Source organism: Ctenopharyngodon idella, chromosome 7, assembly GCF_019924925.1.
Source record: "Ctenopharyngodon idella isolate HZGC_01 chromosome 7, HZGC01, whole genome shotgun sequence".
Taxonomy (NCBI): Eukaryota; Metazoa; Chordata; class Actinopteri; order Cypriniformes; family Xenocyprididae; genus Ctenopharyngodon; species Ctenopharyngodon idella.
This window is the reverse complement of record NC_067226.1, coordinates 28,112,360-28,129,308: the sequence shown is the minus strand read 5'-3', so window position 1 is coordinate 28,129,308 and position 16,949 is coordinate 28,112,360. Positions and strand designations below refer to the sequence as shown.

The following is a 16,949-nucleotide window of genomic DNA, read 5'->3' as shown; positions in this document are numbered from 1 at the left end:
TCAAAGTTATAACCCTACTGAACACACAATCAGCTTTTCTAACACTTTTCATTCTCTTTGCTCTTCTTATAGAAAATGATTTGCAAAAAAATATTTGGCCACTTATTGTCATATGGACACAGTTTATCAAACCAAGTGGCATCAACCAACAAATGATGCTCGAGCTTTTCTCAGAACAAACTTCTCTTTTCTGAGACACTTTTCAGTTATTTTTAACCACTTGGTCTGAACTTCATTTTTAGTGGTTGTATGAAGTCAGTTCAGACGGATGTCAAACAGAATAACCACAGGTTTCATGTTCCACCAATGCTTGAAAGTCAGACTTTTGTTTTCATATTAAACATATTTGTTCATTCATATTTTGAAAAGCTAATAAACTATTTCTCAAAATGTCTTGATTGAACACTGTTTGTTATATTTATTTAAATGTTACTTGTTTTGATACATTGCAAATATATTGATACATTTTTAAATGTGGTTTAAGATCATTTTCACACCTAGTTTTTTTGAGCGCTCCAAGTGCTCTCGCCTCGGTTAGAAATAATTCATACGTCAACACAAATGTTTGAGCACACCAAGCAATCCACACCCACATTAAAATAATGTGTTCTGAATATGGTTTGTTTTTGTGTCATTTTAGGGGGAACTGAGATCATCTATTGTGTTGACGTATGAATTATTTCTAACCGAGGCGAGAGCACTTGGAGCGCTCAAATAAACTAGGTGTGAAAATGCTCTTAGGCCACATTTAAAATATAATTAAATCTGCAAAATATATCAAAAACAAGTTTACTTTTGTGATTTGATTGAGTCCTTTTTTTAAGTCCATTTACATCGTGAACATCAAAAGCATTGAGGTCACTTGCAGCTGCTTCTCTTTCTGGTTCACTTTACTGAACTGGGTTTGGTTCATTTAATCTGAGCTGTTCTATAAAAACACTCTCCTCTGGTTTCACAGACAAGGTTTAAGCTAGTCCCAGACTAAAATGCATGTTTGAGCTGTTTGAACTAAAAGCAACTTGCACCAACATATCTTAAAATATGTCAATGTCATTGTTTTGTCTCAAGATGCATATGTGATTTTCTAAGGCACGTTTATAAAAGCTACTTAAATGTCCTAATTGAAATAAGGGGTAATCCTGGCTTAATCTAAGCCCTGTCTGTGAAACCAGTGTCTAAGTGTCCAAATAATTTTTGCAGCCGCTGTAAAGTCACAATGAATTTGATGGTGTCAAAGTCAAACAGGAAGTGATGTTGTGTGTCTCAAACACTTTGACCTAATTTGGTTGGGACTTCTGTAGCTTGTTTTGTTCCAGTGAAAAACCGGTGGTGTGAAACTTTAATCACATTAATGTTAATATTTGCTTTTAACATGTATGTAAATGCATCATTCTATATACATTTTTATAGTGTCTTTCATGTTTTTTTGTTTGTTTTTAAATGAGCAAACACAAACAGGGGAAGCAAACAGGGAATTATATAAAATTGATAAATAGAAATAGAAAAGCAAAATAGGCCTACAAGAAGAGGAAGCAAAACGCATTTGAAACTTCAGAAACAAACAAAACAAGCGAAGGACTACATTGCAGAAGCACTACTGAAACCACAGTCTGACATTACATTAGTTACATTAGTACATAATATATGTTGAATGTTGTGAAGCTCAGTGGTTCAAACTGCTTCTGTTGTTGAGCATCAGTGAATCATCAGTGAATCGACTCTCGTATCAGTTCACGAGTCCTGTGAAGTCATTGTGTGTGGTGATGTTAAATGCTGGAGAATAAACCATCAGTTCTCACCTGGATGAGCATCAGAACTAGGCCTGGGCATTAAAACGGTATCGATATTTATCGACGGTACGTCTTATTCGATAACGATAGAAAAGATGTTCGATATAACTCTCGATATAGTTTCACTTAAATGCATTAAAATGTAAACAGACATGAAGTTCGGTTGCATGAACAACTCTCAAGCTCGCTCCGTCCCTTGCTGTGGAGTTCAGTTGTGAGATCAGAACACAGAGACACATGAAAATGAGTGCTGTACCTGCCGGCGACGAGGAGATTGTGAATACAAAAGGACATGTCAGCTCGTCTGAGGCAGTTTCATGGTTTCCTTACGTCTTACAGTTGATCTGCTTCAAAGTTCGTCTTGAGAGAGCAGTTGTCATGTCGGTATGAACAGCTGCACAAACAGTGTTTTTAACCACACAGTATCTTTATTTCTGTGTTACAAATATTCAAATTATCACAGAAGTACTGAGAGAAAAGTTTATAGTTCAGATATAAATACTAATGTCTATGTTATCGATCAAAATAGAGCAAATCAGCTTTTGAAAGAAACTTGAAGCGCTGAAAATGACGCGTTAATCGATTACATTGTTTCACCACCAGGTGGCGATAAGTGACTGTTAAAAAATGTATTTGACGTTGAATCTTCATTCAACAGATTCTTTCAAATACACTGATTCATCCAGTAATGAAACAAGAGTATTTATGGGCGTGTCATTGAATCATACATCCAAACAAATATATTTAAATTTTTAAAAAAGACTGCAGCAATTAATATTTTGTCAGAACCTCTAGTAAATTACGTTATTTTGTTTAGTTGACATTCAGAATTGTGATCTCGGTTTGAAACAAACAAACAAAAAAAATTCTCAATTTATCCAGAATTGTGCAGCTCTAAGTTTCTTTAACACTTATTTATTTAATCTTCATATAAAATATAAGAAGGATTTGTTTACATTTTATTTAGTTTTGTTTAGAAATTATTTGTTGTTTGCCTTAATTAAAAATGCATTGGTTAAATTCAAACATTTTTTTTCTACTAAAATTTTTTCAATAATTATCGATACCGATCAATATGAAACATTATATCGTGATAATTTTTTTTTTTAGCTGTATCGCCCAGCCCTAATCAGAACAGAAAAACACTTTCATGTTTAGTTCAGTTCAATAAACTCTAGACATGTTTCAGTGTGTGATTTACATTGTGTTGAGGTGATGGAAATGCTTCATATCTTTGTTTCTTCTGCTTTTAGTGCTGATGTCCTTCATCCACTCTGGACTCAATCAAGATGCTGAAGGTACTGTGCAGTACTACAGTAAAATTGATTTTCTTTTTAAAACTAATATGAATTGTGTTATAGTTGTTGTTTTTTTTTTTGTCTACATGGATACATCAAGACAATTGTTCTCCCTCTTTGCTGATGTTTTATGTCCATGTTTTGCACATTTCACAGAATCATCTGACTGTAGTTCCTTATGCTGCAAAAAACATTACAGAAATCTGATATTTATTCAATCAAACAGTCTTGCAGTTGTAACATAGTTCAGTCAGACATTGATTTCAAAAGATCATAATCCACTGTATAAAACAGAAATGAGTTCTGCACAGTGAGAGTTTTGTTCAAGTCTCTGAGGTGCTGCAGTTGTAATGTTCACTGTAATCAATGACTGTGTCATTAAGATCTTGTGCACCAACTCTGCTTAGCTTTATTCATTCAGTATGGTTTGGTTTGAAGGGCTGGGAGAGATAAAGGCTTGAGAAAAGACACTAGAAGTTCCCAATTTCTTTTCAGATCTTTTAAAACATTCTGACTGTAAACAGCACCATCTACTGGTCAGAGCAGGTAGAAAAATAATACAAAGGACAGACTGGATAAATATATCAGTTTCATTTAGTTTTTACCAATACTTACATACAGTTTTGATGTAATTATTACAATTTACAAGCAAACTAGATTTTTAATTTAATAGTGTTTTTCTCCTAAGGATGTTTTGAGTTCATGACTGTGATCTTGATACTGCAATGCTTTTCAATATTTACTTCTATGTTCATCAGTAAAACCTGTAGTGAAGGTGACGCCAGATCAGCGTGTGTTCAGAGGAGAGAGAGTCACTCTCACATGTGACTTACAGGGAGGACGAAACATTCAGTGGACATACAGATGGTTTAAAGATAGAAACCCTTTCTATCCATACAAAACAACAACAGCAGAGTTCAGTTTCACAGCTGAAGTGTCTGACAGTGGTGAATACATCTGTAGAGGAGAGAGATCACACTCACAGACAGACATCAGTGCTGCTGTTACACTGACTGTATCAGGTGAGTGTTCATATTCAGATCTGTTTAATGATCACTTAAAATTAATATTTCAACCACATCTGTTGTTATAAGGAACTGAAGAAATTAATTTTTAGTCATTATTCAGTTACTACACATGTGTTTTGTGGAGGTTCTGGTTTATTATAAAATCATGTAAATTGTGATTTTCTGTGTTATGGGAGTCTTTGATATTTACTTTAGTCACTGTCACTATGGATAACGGTTATAGTCACAATATGATGAGAATAGAAGGACTTGAGCGAGAGAGTTCAATACAGATGAGTTTTGTACTGAAGTCAGAGAGAATGATGTGACTTACAGATAATTGTTGTTGTAGTCGAGACCACAAACTGAGACCAAGACCAGGATGTGTTTCCAGATAACAAATATTTGTTCTTAGAAGGTTTTGGTTTTGGAAACGTTCAAATGTCCAGTTTCCTTAATTTTGAATGTCATTTAAATGTTTGATGTTCCTGAAACATTATTTCAACTTTTTTTTTATTTTTATTAACAACTCAACATTCTTCACAGTAAAGTCCTCCTCGAAAATGTTACTAATTATTACAATGGAGAACGTTATAGTGACGTGAAACACAGCAAAATCCTCAGTGTTAAATGAACATCGATGTCTATATGAGGCCAAGAGTGTCAAAGTAACACTGAAGCAACTGCAGTTAATGAGATAATTAAGTGATTAAAGTTTGACTGTATTTCTGTCATTCATCAGAAGTACTAACAGAGGTTTAGATGTTGAAGATTTCATTTAAATGTGTTTGCTTTAGTCGGGCTCTTAACCCTTGATTTTTGTTAATTAATTTGTCTTTCATCTGTAACTGTCACACTGATCTCTGTTCATTAAACACGGGGGATTTTGCTGTAACATCCAACATTAAGCCATTGTTTAAAACCCCTTTCATGCATGGAGTCCACTAGAGTGGACAGATATTTGGAAGCCATTTTGAACCATTTAAGTTGTTGTACCATGTCCCAACCTCCAAGTGGTGAACCCCCAAAGCATTACAATAACATTTAAATATTGTCTTTGTATCTCTTTGTTGTTTTGAGATATTGCATCATACATTCAAAATAGCGAAGAGAAGAGGAGATGCACCAAGTACCTCAGGAATAAGTGTTAAATCCTTTTATTCTTAGAAAGACAGGTACAAAACTGTTTTTCAGTGGAATAAGATTTTATCCAGATTTTAATCATATTTTTTCTTGTACATTTTTTTGCACATCTATTTTAAGAGTGTTGTTTTTGTTTTGTTTTGTTTTTTTGTTTTTTCAGACCAAACAATGAGTTCTGTTGAATCACTTTTTATACCGTTGATGTGTGGTATCCACTGCAGTGGACAGATATGTAACTCCCTCAAAATAAAATATCTTGAAAAAAAAGTTTTGGCACTTTCACTTGTTTAAAAATAAAAACAAACATTAAAAAATATTACTTTGTGAATTAATAATTCATGCATGAAAGGCTTAAGCCAAAAAGTTAGTGATTGTTCATTTTTAATACACGTTTGAAGAATGTTGTTCAAAGAATGTTTTCTGCCAACATTATGAGAACATTCATCAAATACTAATGACAATATGTGTCGATTTCATGAACATTGTTTTGAAAGTGTTTAAACATTAATACCTGCATAACCTTTAGATAAAAGAGAAAAGTTAGGAACAATAACTGTGGGACAGGCTACAAAACTTTCCCACATTCCAAGGATGTTTTTTAAAACAGCAAACACAACATTATTCATTTGAAGTTAGTTTTCATTCTAAATGTTTAAAGGATGTTCCAAGAATGTTGTTCTAAGAACGTTTTCTCCCAACATTATGGGGACATTTAAAAAAAACTTCTACAAATGATGTATAAATAACATTTTTGTGCTAAACCTTTGAGAACATTATTAAAGACCAGATAACAGAATGTTTGTTCAATGTTAACATTACTGGAAGAACATTTGTTCATAACTTTGAGAGAACTTTGCAGGAACGTTAGCCAAAGTTATGAGAACGTTCCCTGAGACCAAGATAAGACCAAGACTTTGAGGGGTTGAAACCGAGTGAAGCAAGGCTAGACCTGCACACCTCAAATTCATCTAAAAGATCCTTATATACTGCCTGAGAAATGTCTTATATATATAATCAACAAATACAATTAGAATAATAAGACACTATATAGAGCAGTTACCAATAAAATGAAATCACTAACAACAAAATGAATCTTTGCACTGCAGATGTGGCACAGAAGTTGCATCTGAATTACTACAATTACAACTGCATAAATATGTGTATCTGTAGGTGAGTGGCAGCAAATCACTTAATGAGTGAATCACAGAATCATTTATTCAACCTGTTTGTTCAAAGCAGCTGATTCATTCAGTAATGAAACACAGTTGCTCCGAAACACACAACAGTTCTGCTGTGGATTTGTTTGGAACTTTTTCCTTTGCTGAAATAGCAAAAAAAAAACCTTCTGTTTAAAATTGTTTCTAAAATGTAAGTCACTTAATTTTAACTTCTTGTTTATTGAACATTTGTATTAAATCAATATCACGTTCAGAATCGTGCTCAAATGTTATTGGTGAAAATGAGCAAAACAGATCAAATACTATGAAATACGGCATAAAATAAAGTATAAACTGCATAGCTTTCCAAAACATCTTAAAAATATTATCTCTGAAAGAGCTGTTTGACTCTGTGTTTCTTCACAGATTTACCCACATCTACACTGACTGTGACACCAGACAGTCCTGCATTCACTGGAGAGACAGTCAGTCTGAAGTGTGTGATAAACTCTGATCACAGTGACTGGAGATATGAGTGGAATAAAGGCTACAGTGTGTTACAGACGTCTGAGCGTTACACTGTAAACAGAGACACTCTCAGTATTGTTGGAGCTGTTAAGTCTGATCAGGGTCAGTACTGGTGTAGAGGACTGAGAGATGGAAGACCAAACTCATCACAATCAAGCTCTGCTGTTTATCTCTCTGTGAAGTGTGAGTTGAACATCATTGTCCTCTTAAACTCTCTTTACTATAATCACACAACCAATCGAGAGTCTTTCACTCTCAGGTGTTACATTCACACTGATGATACGGTTCTCACTCTTCTTTTGAAGGGCTTGTGCTTTGGACAGACCATCTTGTTGACATTGACAGTGTTACAGTCCATCTCTCTTTTGAGGGTTGTTTAATTAGTGGTGATTCTGTTTTATTAGTGGTCCTTGCCAAAGGCAAAGCATATTGTTCTCTTGCAAACTTATTCTTCTTCTTCATCGGGACAAAACTTTGGCGTGCCACTCGTCCTGCTCCATTTGTCATAGACCCATGAATGAGGCGTCAAATCATGCAGATTATTGAGGAGAGGTGTGCTGTTTCTCACCCAGGATATCCTAGCATTCGCCTAGCAATACCTTAGCAACCACCCAGAACACTCTAGCAACTGCCTAGCAACACCATAGCAACCACCCAGAACACCCTAGCAACACCGTAGTAACCCACCAGAACACCCTAGCAACACCATAGCAACCACCCAGAATGCCCTAGCAACCACCTAGCAATAACTTAGAACACCTTAGCAACTGCCCAGAACACCCTAGCAATTGCCTAGCAACACCTTAGTAACCCACCAGAACACCCTAGCAACACCATAGCAACCACCCAGAACACCCTAGCAACCGCCTAGCAACACCTTAGTAACCCACCAGAACACCCTAGCAACACCATTGCAACCACCCAGAATGCCCTAGCAACCACCTAGCAATAACTCAGAACACCTTAGCAACTTCATAACAACACCCTAGCAACTGCCCAGAACACCCTAGCAACTGCCTTGCAACTCCCTAAGCAGCCACTCAGAACACCCTATCAAGCAGCAAATAAGTAGTGACATGACATAACTTCATAGCCACACCCTAGAAACCACTTAAAGCACCCTAGCAACCGCATAACAAAAATAACAAGCCGTATTTCAGCACCAGCATATTGTAGAAACATGGCTGGCAGACTGGCAAACAGTCTTCTTTAAATATCACCCCATATACTGTATAACCTCACCCTAGAAACCATTTAGAGTACCCTAGCAACCGTACAAACACATAAATAACCCATATCTCAGCACCGGAACTTGGTACAGACATGAGGGTATGGGGGTCTTTTGTTTTGGGTGAGAAAACAGTCTGTAAATATCACCATGGTAACTGTGTAGCCACACCCTAGCAACAGTTTAGAGCACCCTAACAACCAAATTGCAACATCAAGAAGCCATATCTCAGCTCCACAACATCGTACAGACATGGTGGTTGGCTCTCCTGCAATCGTGAAGAACACTGTAGCATCTGCTCAGTGCCGAGTTTTGCCACTGCAAACACAACTCACATTTTCTTCAGGAAATGTACATTCTAGTTCTCTCTGTTCTTGTGTTCAAAACCATTTTTGAAGGAGCAAAACAGAATGAAACTGAATGGAGATCTGAGATGCTTTAAATGCATTTTAAAGCTGAAGTATTTTTAACTTTAAGTGTAATCTTAAAAACACAACACTCATGAAGTGCTGATGAAACAGAGACACGACAGATAAAGACGTCTGTCTGACGCATGTGAACACAGACCTGAACAACAGCTAAAAACACTTCTGTGTTAATGGCCACTAATTACACTTCAATTCCATTCAATAACATTAAACATCTTTTTATTGCTGCTTGGACTTACTGAAATCTTTGAGTTTTTATACAAATGCAGCTTTGTGTTACTTTTCAGATGATCCTGTCATCGTTTGTCTCTGATTATGACTGAAAGTTCATCAACTGTCTATCAAACATTAAATATTTATTTCATCCAACACTCAAAGTTACAATATTAGCTCACCTGAAAATAAAAATTAATTTAATCTCCCTCATGTCCTCCAAATCTGTATGTATTTCTTCTTTAGGACATTTTTTTTAACAGTGTGCTGATTGCTATTAAAGGATGAGATGGTGAGCTTTCAGAGTTCAAAACGAACACAAAAGCATCATAAATGAATAATAAAATAAGTCCAATGACTCTATATGACAGAAATCATGAAGATAATTTAGTCTCCATCATCCTGTCCAGAGACACAGTTTAGAAACAAAACATGCAGCCTCTGTTTACTGACAGTTTACAGACATCTCTGATCACTGATATTCTGCAGAAAGAGAAAGAAAAGAGAAAAAAGGCTGTCACTGTCTAAACTCCATTGCATGTGACCAGAAAGACAGAGAAAGTTCAGACTGTCCAGTTATTTCACAGCAGACATACTGGATCATTTTACAGTTTTACAAAAGAAAAAAACTTCAGATGTTCAAAAGAAATAACTCATCAAAAAAGAAAAAAAAGGAGCAGGTTAACTTTACCTTTACTAGTGGAAATAAAGTCAGTTTATACAGAATCTACAAGATTATAAAGTTTTCAGCGGAATTTGCATAAAACCATTTAGTTGATATAAACAAAATATGAACACATTTGTTTCTTCACAGATTCACCCACATCTACACTGACTGTGACACCAGACAGATCTGTATTCACTGGAGAGACAGTCAATCTGAAGTGTGAGATAGAGACTTACAGTAACTGGAGGCAGAGAAATTATCTGACATATGACTGGAGAGACTGGACACATGAGTGGAGATATGAGTGGTATAAAGGCAGCAGAGACAGTGTGTTACAGACGTCTGAGCATTACACTGTAAACAGAGACACTCTCAGTATTGTTGGAGCTGTTACATCTGATCAGGATCAGTACTGGTGTAGAGGACTGAGAGATGGAAGACCAAACTCATCACAATCAAGCTCTGTTTCTCTCTCTGTGAAGGGTGAGTTGAACATCATTGTCCTCATAAACTCTCTCTACTGTGATCACACATCCAATCGAGAGACTGTGGTTTTGTTCAAAATGTAAAACTATCTTACTGCTTACTGAATTCAGCATATTATATACTGTAACTGTATACTAATCTCTTAATATGTGAAACAGATCATATTATAACACAATAAATTATTCAAATTATCACATGACCTCATCACATTGCAAGTTTAATTTGCCACTCTTTTTTTACTTTCTTAAAATATATAAATATTGTACAACCTGCAGTTGTGTGAATACAAAAGAATAAACATGCAGACTAGATATGAATATCAGTGATTCATTTAGTTTTTACCAATAATTACAAACACTTTTGATGTAATTAGTACAAAAATGAAATGAAAACAGATGTTTTGTCTGCATTATGTGCACATTGAAGCTCCAACAGCAATATTATTTTGCTGATAATTTCAGCCTTATGTATATTTTTAGAAGTGTTTTAGGAGAAATGTCTGAAAATATCGATTAACTTCAGCAATCAAATTACCACTTTCCTTCTGATCTTTTTATTCTTTCATTTATCTGCATACAGAATTGTGATTGCTTAGTCCTTTTTGCAAATATTTAACCTATAACCAGTAAGAGTAAAGTGACAGAAGCACAGGCTGTTCTCGATCAGCTGTGTCTCATTTCTAAAGTTGAACGTCATGAGGCTGCTTCATTTCAGTAAACTGACCACTACAATCCAAATAAGGAAGCTACAGCAATCTACACTTCACTAGGAATAACGGTCAATTTTATAACGGTTACTGTCCTGAAATAAGACATCCTTAATGACGTATGCAGCCGACAAACACATCCTCCGGATGAAGCAGCCTTCGAAATGAGACACATCTCCATGGAAACGGACACTAAGAAGCAGCGTGTCGTACTTCTTTCAATTTGCAATTTACATTCTTATTTCATATTGTCGCCTACTGGACGCATCTGCAATCATAATGTTTTAAACTTATCTTTTAATCTTTAAACTTTAATATATTTTTTATTGCTGATTAAACTATTATATTACTGTGAACACGAATTATATTGTTTGATGTTTTAATAAATAAAAAAGAACTAAAAAGTAGTCTGCTTGCAATATGGCTGAATACTTTTTTGTATTAGACAACAGCTAAATCCATCTGACACATGTGAACACAGATCTGAACAACAGCTAAAAATGTGTTAATGGCTGCTAATTACACTTCAGTTCCATCCATAACATTAACATTTTTTTAATAAACATAAAACATCTTTTCATGTGTAATTACTTTTTTGCTGCTCGCACTTTCTGAGAATCTGAGTCTTTATACAAATGCAGCTTTATTTTGCTTTTCAGACGATCTTGTCATCGTTTTGTACCTGATTATGATTTACAGTTCATCAAACATTAGATTTAAGATTTATTTTATCCGAAAATTCAGTCGTCATTTAATCTCTTTCACCCTCTTTGTTCAAAATCTGTATGTCTTTCTTAGAACAAAACTGTTTATTTTTTTAATCTATTTTTAGTAATGTGCTGATCACGATTATAATGAAGGAAACAGTGACTGAAACATTCAGAGCTCAAAAAGGACAAAAACACATTGTAGCTCAGACAGAAATTCAGACTGTCCAGTTATTTCACAGCAGACATACAGGATCATTTTACTGAGTATTACAGAATAAATGAACTCCAGATGTTCAAAAGAAAATCACTCATCAAACACAAAGAAACAGGTTACCTAGTCATTACCTTTACTAATTGAAAAAAGTGAATTTATACAGAATCTACAAGATTTTAAATGCCTTTTATTGATGTAAATGTATAATCCACATTTGTGTGATATGTGAATGTAAAAGAACATACTTATAGACTGGATATGAATGTCAACATTTTATTTAGTTTTCACTAATAATTACAAACATTTTGATGTAGTTTATATTTAGATCTGTTTAATGCTATAATCTAATATCTGTATTTCAGCAGTTTTTCTCTTCTGTATCCACTGTTTCAGACAAATACTCAATGATTTGTCAAACACAGGTGAACTCTGACTCTCGAGGATCTGAATCTGTTCTTGTTCTCCTGCAGATCTAAAGCCAAAGCCTGAACTCACATCAGATCCTGCAGGAGCTGCACTGACAGGAAACACAGTGAATTTGACCTGTCGCATGGATCCGTCCACTGGATACTGGGACTTTTACTGGTACAAACACACACTGAACCCTGAGACAGAGAAGAGAGAAACAAACTCCTACAGACTGAAGATTGATTCAGTGTCTGATGGAGGCCAGTACTGGTGTAGAGCTGGAAGAGGGAAACCAGTCTATTACACAAACTACAGTGATGCACTGTGGGTCAATGTTACAGGTGAGAGAGAACATGTGATTCAACATACAGTTCAGTTTCCACTATGAAAGCAATCTAGTTGAATGTGTTTTGGACTGCCTCTGGAATTGGTCGAAAGTGGACAAGCTCAAAGCATTTTTACACCCCGTTTGCTCCTGTATTTAGGGACGTCCACTTGTGATTCGATCGACCAAAACGCATTTTAATACCAGGTGGAAACAAGGCCAGAGAGAATAGTGTGATGCAACATACAGATCAGAGACAATATCTGCAGAACATCTAAAACTTTAAATAAATGTAATAATCTGTTTGTACAGTGAGTCCTAAAGCTGTGCTGACGGTACGACCTGATGAACGAGTGTTCAGAGGAGAAACAGTCACTCTCAGATGTGAAATAACGTGGGGAGGAGACACTGAGTGGACATACAGATGGGAAATAGAGGGAACCAACAACTTGAATATAAACTCTGCCAATCGATGTACAAAACAAGAGTGCTGCACCAGTGGAGTCAATAAACAGAAACACAGAGAAGCTGTCAGTCTGTGCTCAACACAAGAGTTGAACATCAGCAGTGTTGATCACTTTCACAGTGGTAAATACACCTGTACAGGACTGATGAACACTCAAAGCTGTCAGCGCAGTGATGCTGTTACACTGACTGTATCAGGTGAGTTTGTGTTTGTTGTGATCAGCTTCTCCATCAGTTTCTCTATGGCTCTGTAACTCATGATGTTTTGTTCAGATGAAGCTCAGGCAGCAGTGCGAGTGTCTCCACAGCCGTGGCTGACTGAAGGAGAATCAGTGACTCTGATCTGTGAGGTTTCAGGCTCCTCTACAGGCTGGACGTTCAGCTGGTTCAGAGATCATGATCATCTGTCAGACAGCAGCAGAGGAGCTGGAGGATCTTACACTCTCAGTCCTGCTGCTCTACAGCACACAGGAGTTTATACGTGCAGAGCAGAGAGAGGACGACCAGCCTATTACACACGACACAGCAGCACACAGCCACTGTGGGTCACTGGTGAGTGTTTATGTTTGTGCTCATCCATATTTGTATTTCATTGCAGTCTCTGTGCTGTCAGTTTTGAATGAGATTTTCTTCTTTTCAGGTCTTTCTGCTTCAGTGTCTCTGGTCATCAATCCCAGCAGAAGTCAACACTTCTCATCTGACTCTCTCTCTCTGAGCTGTGAGGATCAGAGTAACTCTGCTGGATGGACAGTGAGAAGATACACAGACAAAGACACAAAAACTTGTTCAACACAAACAGGATCTGCATGTGTAATCGAGTCTCTCAGCACATCTGACACTGGAGTGTACTGGTGTCAGTCTGAATCTGGAGAGAAACGTCATCCTCGAAACATCACTGTACATGGTGAGTCCTGTTTCTAATCACATCATCTACTAATGTAATAAACTAAATTCTAATTACAGTCTACACACATTTTCCACTAATTGTTTTCTGTACAGCTGATCACAGGCTGACTTCTGCACAATTATCTGAATGAGTTTTTCCACATATATTATTATTATTATTATTATTATTATTATTATTAATATTATGTTAGCTAAGCGCACCACTAAATAGTACATAAAAGCAAAGCAAAATGTGATTGGTCACTTTTCATGTTCATCAGGCAGTCTCTTCCAATATAAATTTGCAGATGAAGCTGCAAAATGGACCTGATTTTATGCCTGTGGTTAAAAATCTGATACACAATCAACACTCTCATGGCAATTTGTAACTATTTTGGAAGACTGGTGGCTATAATGCGTATGAACTTGTACAGTCTTATTTGTGTTTTTATGATCTTCTTGTGCCCCACTGATGCAGGGGTAGACCTTCATTGTTTGCTTTTTTCTAAAAATTTGCACATTTCCTTACAAAATATTGTATGACTCTAAAAGTGCAGGAAACATAAAGTACAATGCAATTCACAATTTCAGTATTTTGCTTATGTATTGTTTTGCTATTCTTACTATTTACAGTATTAAGCACACATTTCTTGTGTTTGTAGATGGTGAAGTGATTCTGGTGAGTTCTGTTGATCCTGTGATTGAGGGAAAGACTCTGACTCTACACTGTTTACATCGATCTACAAACTCCCCGATCCTCAGCGCTGATTTCTATAAAGACAGATCACTGGTCCAGAATCAGACGACAGGAGAGATGAGCATCACTACTGTCTCAAAGTCACATGAGGGTTTCTACTACTGTAAAACAGAGAGAGGACAGTCACTCCACAGCTGGATCTCAGTCAGAGGTCTCTGAATAATCAGTGATTTTATATACTTTTGTAATATTATCATACAGTATCATATTTTTCACTCACTAATAGATCTGTGTGTTTGTCACATTCTCCTCAACAGCTTCTCAATCATCTTCTCAATCATCTTCTCTTCTGGTCATTGGTGTTTCTGTAGGATTGAGTTTTTTCTTGTTGTTCCTCGTCTCACTGGTTCTGCTGTGGAGACACAAAAACAACAAAGGTTTGGAGCAGTTCATGTTATGAATGACTAAACCACATGAACAGCAACAAATGGAAGATACAGTTTCTGAATCACTGCATGTTTATTAACAAAATGAGCATTTAATGCATGTAAGCAAAATATGTGAAAATACTCTTTAAGTGACCCTAATGATCTTTGTCTCTATTATAGATCATCACCGTAACACTCAACAGACATCAGACTCAAATCGATCTGGAGAATCTCATGTGGAAAACTCTCCTCTGCAGCCTGGTCAGACTCAATAACAAATATTTTATATTTATTTATTAATTAATTTTTTCCCTTTTCATCTTTTTCCTCAAATACTTGTTTGCTGTCCTGCAGGTTCAGATCACATTTATGATGACGTGGCTGCAGTGAATAATGGCGATAAAGGTTGAGCCTTAAAACTTATTATAAAAAATCTACACATGTATCATAAAAAATAATTAAATCCTTGATTGACTCTTTCCAGATCCAACGCCATCTTCAGACATTACATATTCAGAGGTCACTGTTAAGAAAAAGAGATCCGTGGATAAAGTTTTTTTTTTTTTTTTTTTTTTTAAAAACTCTTCACAAAAAATACAACTTAACTGAGTCAATGTAAAAAGATAACTCAAAAAATTAAGTTGAGAGAACAAATCTATATTCATCTGTCTGTATGTGTCTGTATTTAGATTGCATAAAATATGAATAGATATTTTCAGGAATTTACTATTTTTTCCAGACGATACTACGGCAGAGTCAAATATTGTGATGTACTCAGAAGTTGGAACAAAAGTAAAGAAGTTCAAAAGCAAAGGTGAGATCCTGTTTTTCCTGAAGTACAATATTTCCAGCATGTTCTGCATAATCTGATTGATTTTCTGTTCTGTATTAGATATTAATACTGCAGGACCCAGTGATTTGACTTACGCACAGATCAATATACAGGACAAAAAGAAAAGCAAGGGCAAAGGTAAACGCACAACAAACTGCATCTAAACACAACTGTCCGAATGAATCACATTTAACTAGATATAATAATTAATGCTTCTATAATATCAGGAAACCTTTTTACAATCATAAACAGAACTGATAAAGCCAACTTCAGTTTGAAAATGTAACAACAGCCACAACAATCACAACTGTCTGTGTTTACTGAAATGAATGAAACAGAGCATTTCAAAATTAATATCAGAGATGATCAAAACAGGCCTGTGCTGAGAGTCAGATAATCAAGCTGCTGTTTTTCCATGACAGGCGCTGGACTTGCTGATGTTCTGATTAAAATGAAATCTAAGGAGAAATACAAAGGTAAATAAAGAGATGCTCTGAAATATATAGCAGGTTAGAGATCATGTGAAAACAAAATTATGTAAAATAATATACAATATTTTAACAGAACCTGATAATAAATTTTCAACACTTTATTTTGATGGTCCCCTTTAGACATTATGTTAACTATAAGTAACATTGCAACTACATGTCAACTAAGTTTCATTGGCGTATTAGAAGACTGTCTGCTTAATATCTGCTAACACTTTATTTTGATGATCCTCAACAGACATTCTGACCTGAAGTAACTTTGCAGGTGAATGTCAACTTATTCTACTAACCCGAACCCTAACACCTAACTACAGTCTACTACAGTCTACTAATACTCTAATGAAAGTTAGTTGACATGTAGGTGCAACGTTACTTATGGTCAACAGAATGTCTAAAGGCGACAATCAAAATAAAGTGTAATTATTATTGGTTATTAGTGTAGTTGCAGATGTATAGTGTTATGTTTATTCGCTCTGTTTCTGTTCTGTTGTTCACTATCAGGAAAGAGCAGCGAGTCTGGAGACACTTTATACTCTGAATTGAACCACAACACAGATAGAGGTGAGAGAAACACAAAGTCAAACATCATCGCTGTTAACGTCAAAACCATTAATCTTAACTATTACACATCAACAGATCAGAATGATTCAATCATGTGGCTCATTGAGGAAGTGTAAAAATCTTGCATTTTATCCTGACATTTATGTTCTTCAGGTGTTGATACTGAAGTCGGTGATGCAACTTATGCTCAAGTTTTTAAGAAGAAAGGTCACAAAAAGAATAAAACACGTAAGAATTTTGTTACAACTGTACAATGATTTTACAATAACTGACAATTAGTTCACA

The 16,949-nt window shown here is 35.7% G+C and overlaps 2 protein-coding genes across 4 annotated transcripts in view; both read left to right on the top strand.

Annotated features, from left to right (window-relative positions):
* LOC127515292 (Fc receptor-like protein 5) overlaps positions 1-16,949 on the top strand; it is a 487,356-nt gene that overhangs the window by 64,040 nt on the left and 406,367 nt on the right. The gene's annotated exons all lie outside the window — the stretch shown is intronic.
* LOC127515291 (titin-like) overlaps positions 1-16,949 on the top strand; it is a 438,556-nt gene that overhangs the window by 317,368 nt on the left and 104,239 nt on the right. Inside the window, exons 16-27 of one of the 3 annotated variants that reach the window (XM_051898788.1) lie at positions 12,621-12,971; positions 13,047-13,325; positions 13,414-13,677; positions 14,321-14,566; positions 14,673-14,792; positions 14,964-15,044; positions 15,138-15,188; positions 15,523-15,597; positions 15,676-15,747; positions 16,038-16,091; positions 16,605-16,664; positions 16,818-16,892. In XM_051898788.1, coding sequence (XP_051754748.1) covers positions 12,621-12,971; positions 13,047-13,325; positions 13,414-13,677; positions 14,321-14,566; positions 14,673-14,792; positions 14,964-15,044; positions 15,138-15,188; positions 15,523-15,597; positions 15,676-15,747; positions 16,038-16,091; positions 16,605-16,664; positions 16,818-16,892 — 1,728 coding nt within the window. Of the gene's footprint in view, positions 1-12,620; positions 12,972-13,046; positions 13,326-13,413; positions 13,678-14,320; positions 14,567-14,672; positions 14,793-14,963; positions 15,045-15,137; positions 15,189-15,522; positions 15,598-15,675; positions 15,754-16,037; positions 16,092-16,604; positions 16,665-16,817; positions 16,893-16,949 lie in introns of all 3 variants that reach the window. The other 2 variants (XM_051898787.1, XM_051898786.1) reach the window with 2 other exon arrangements.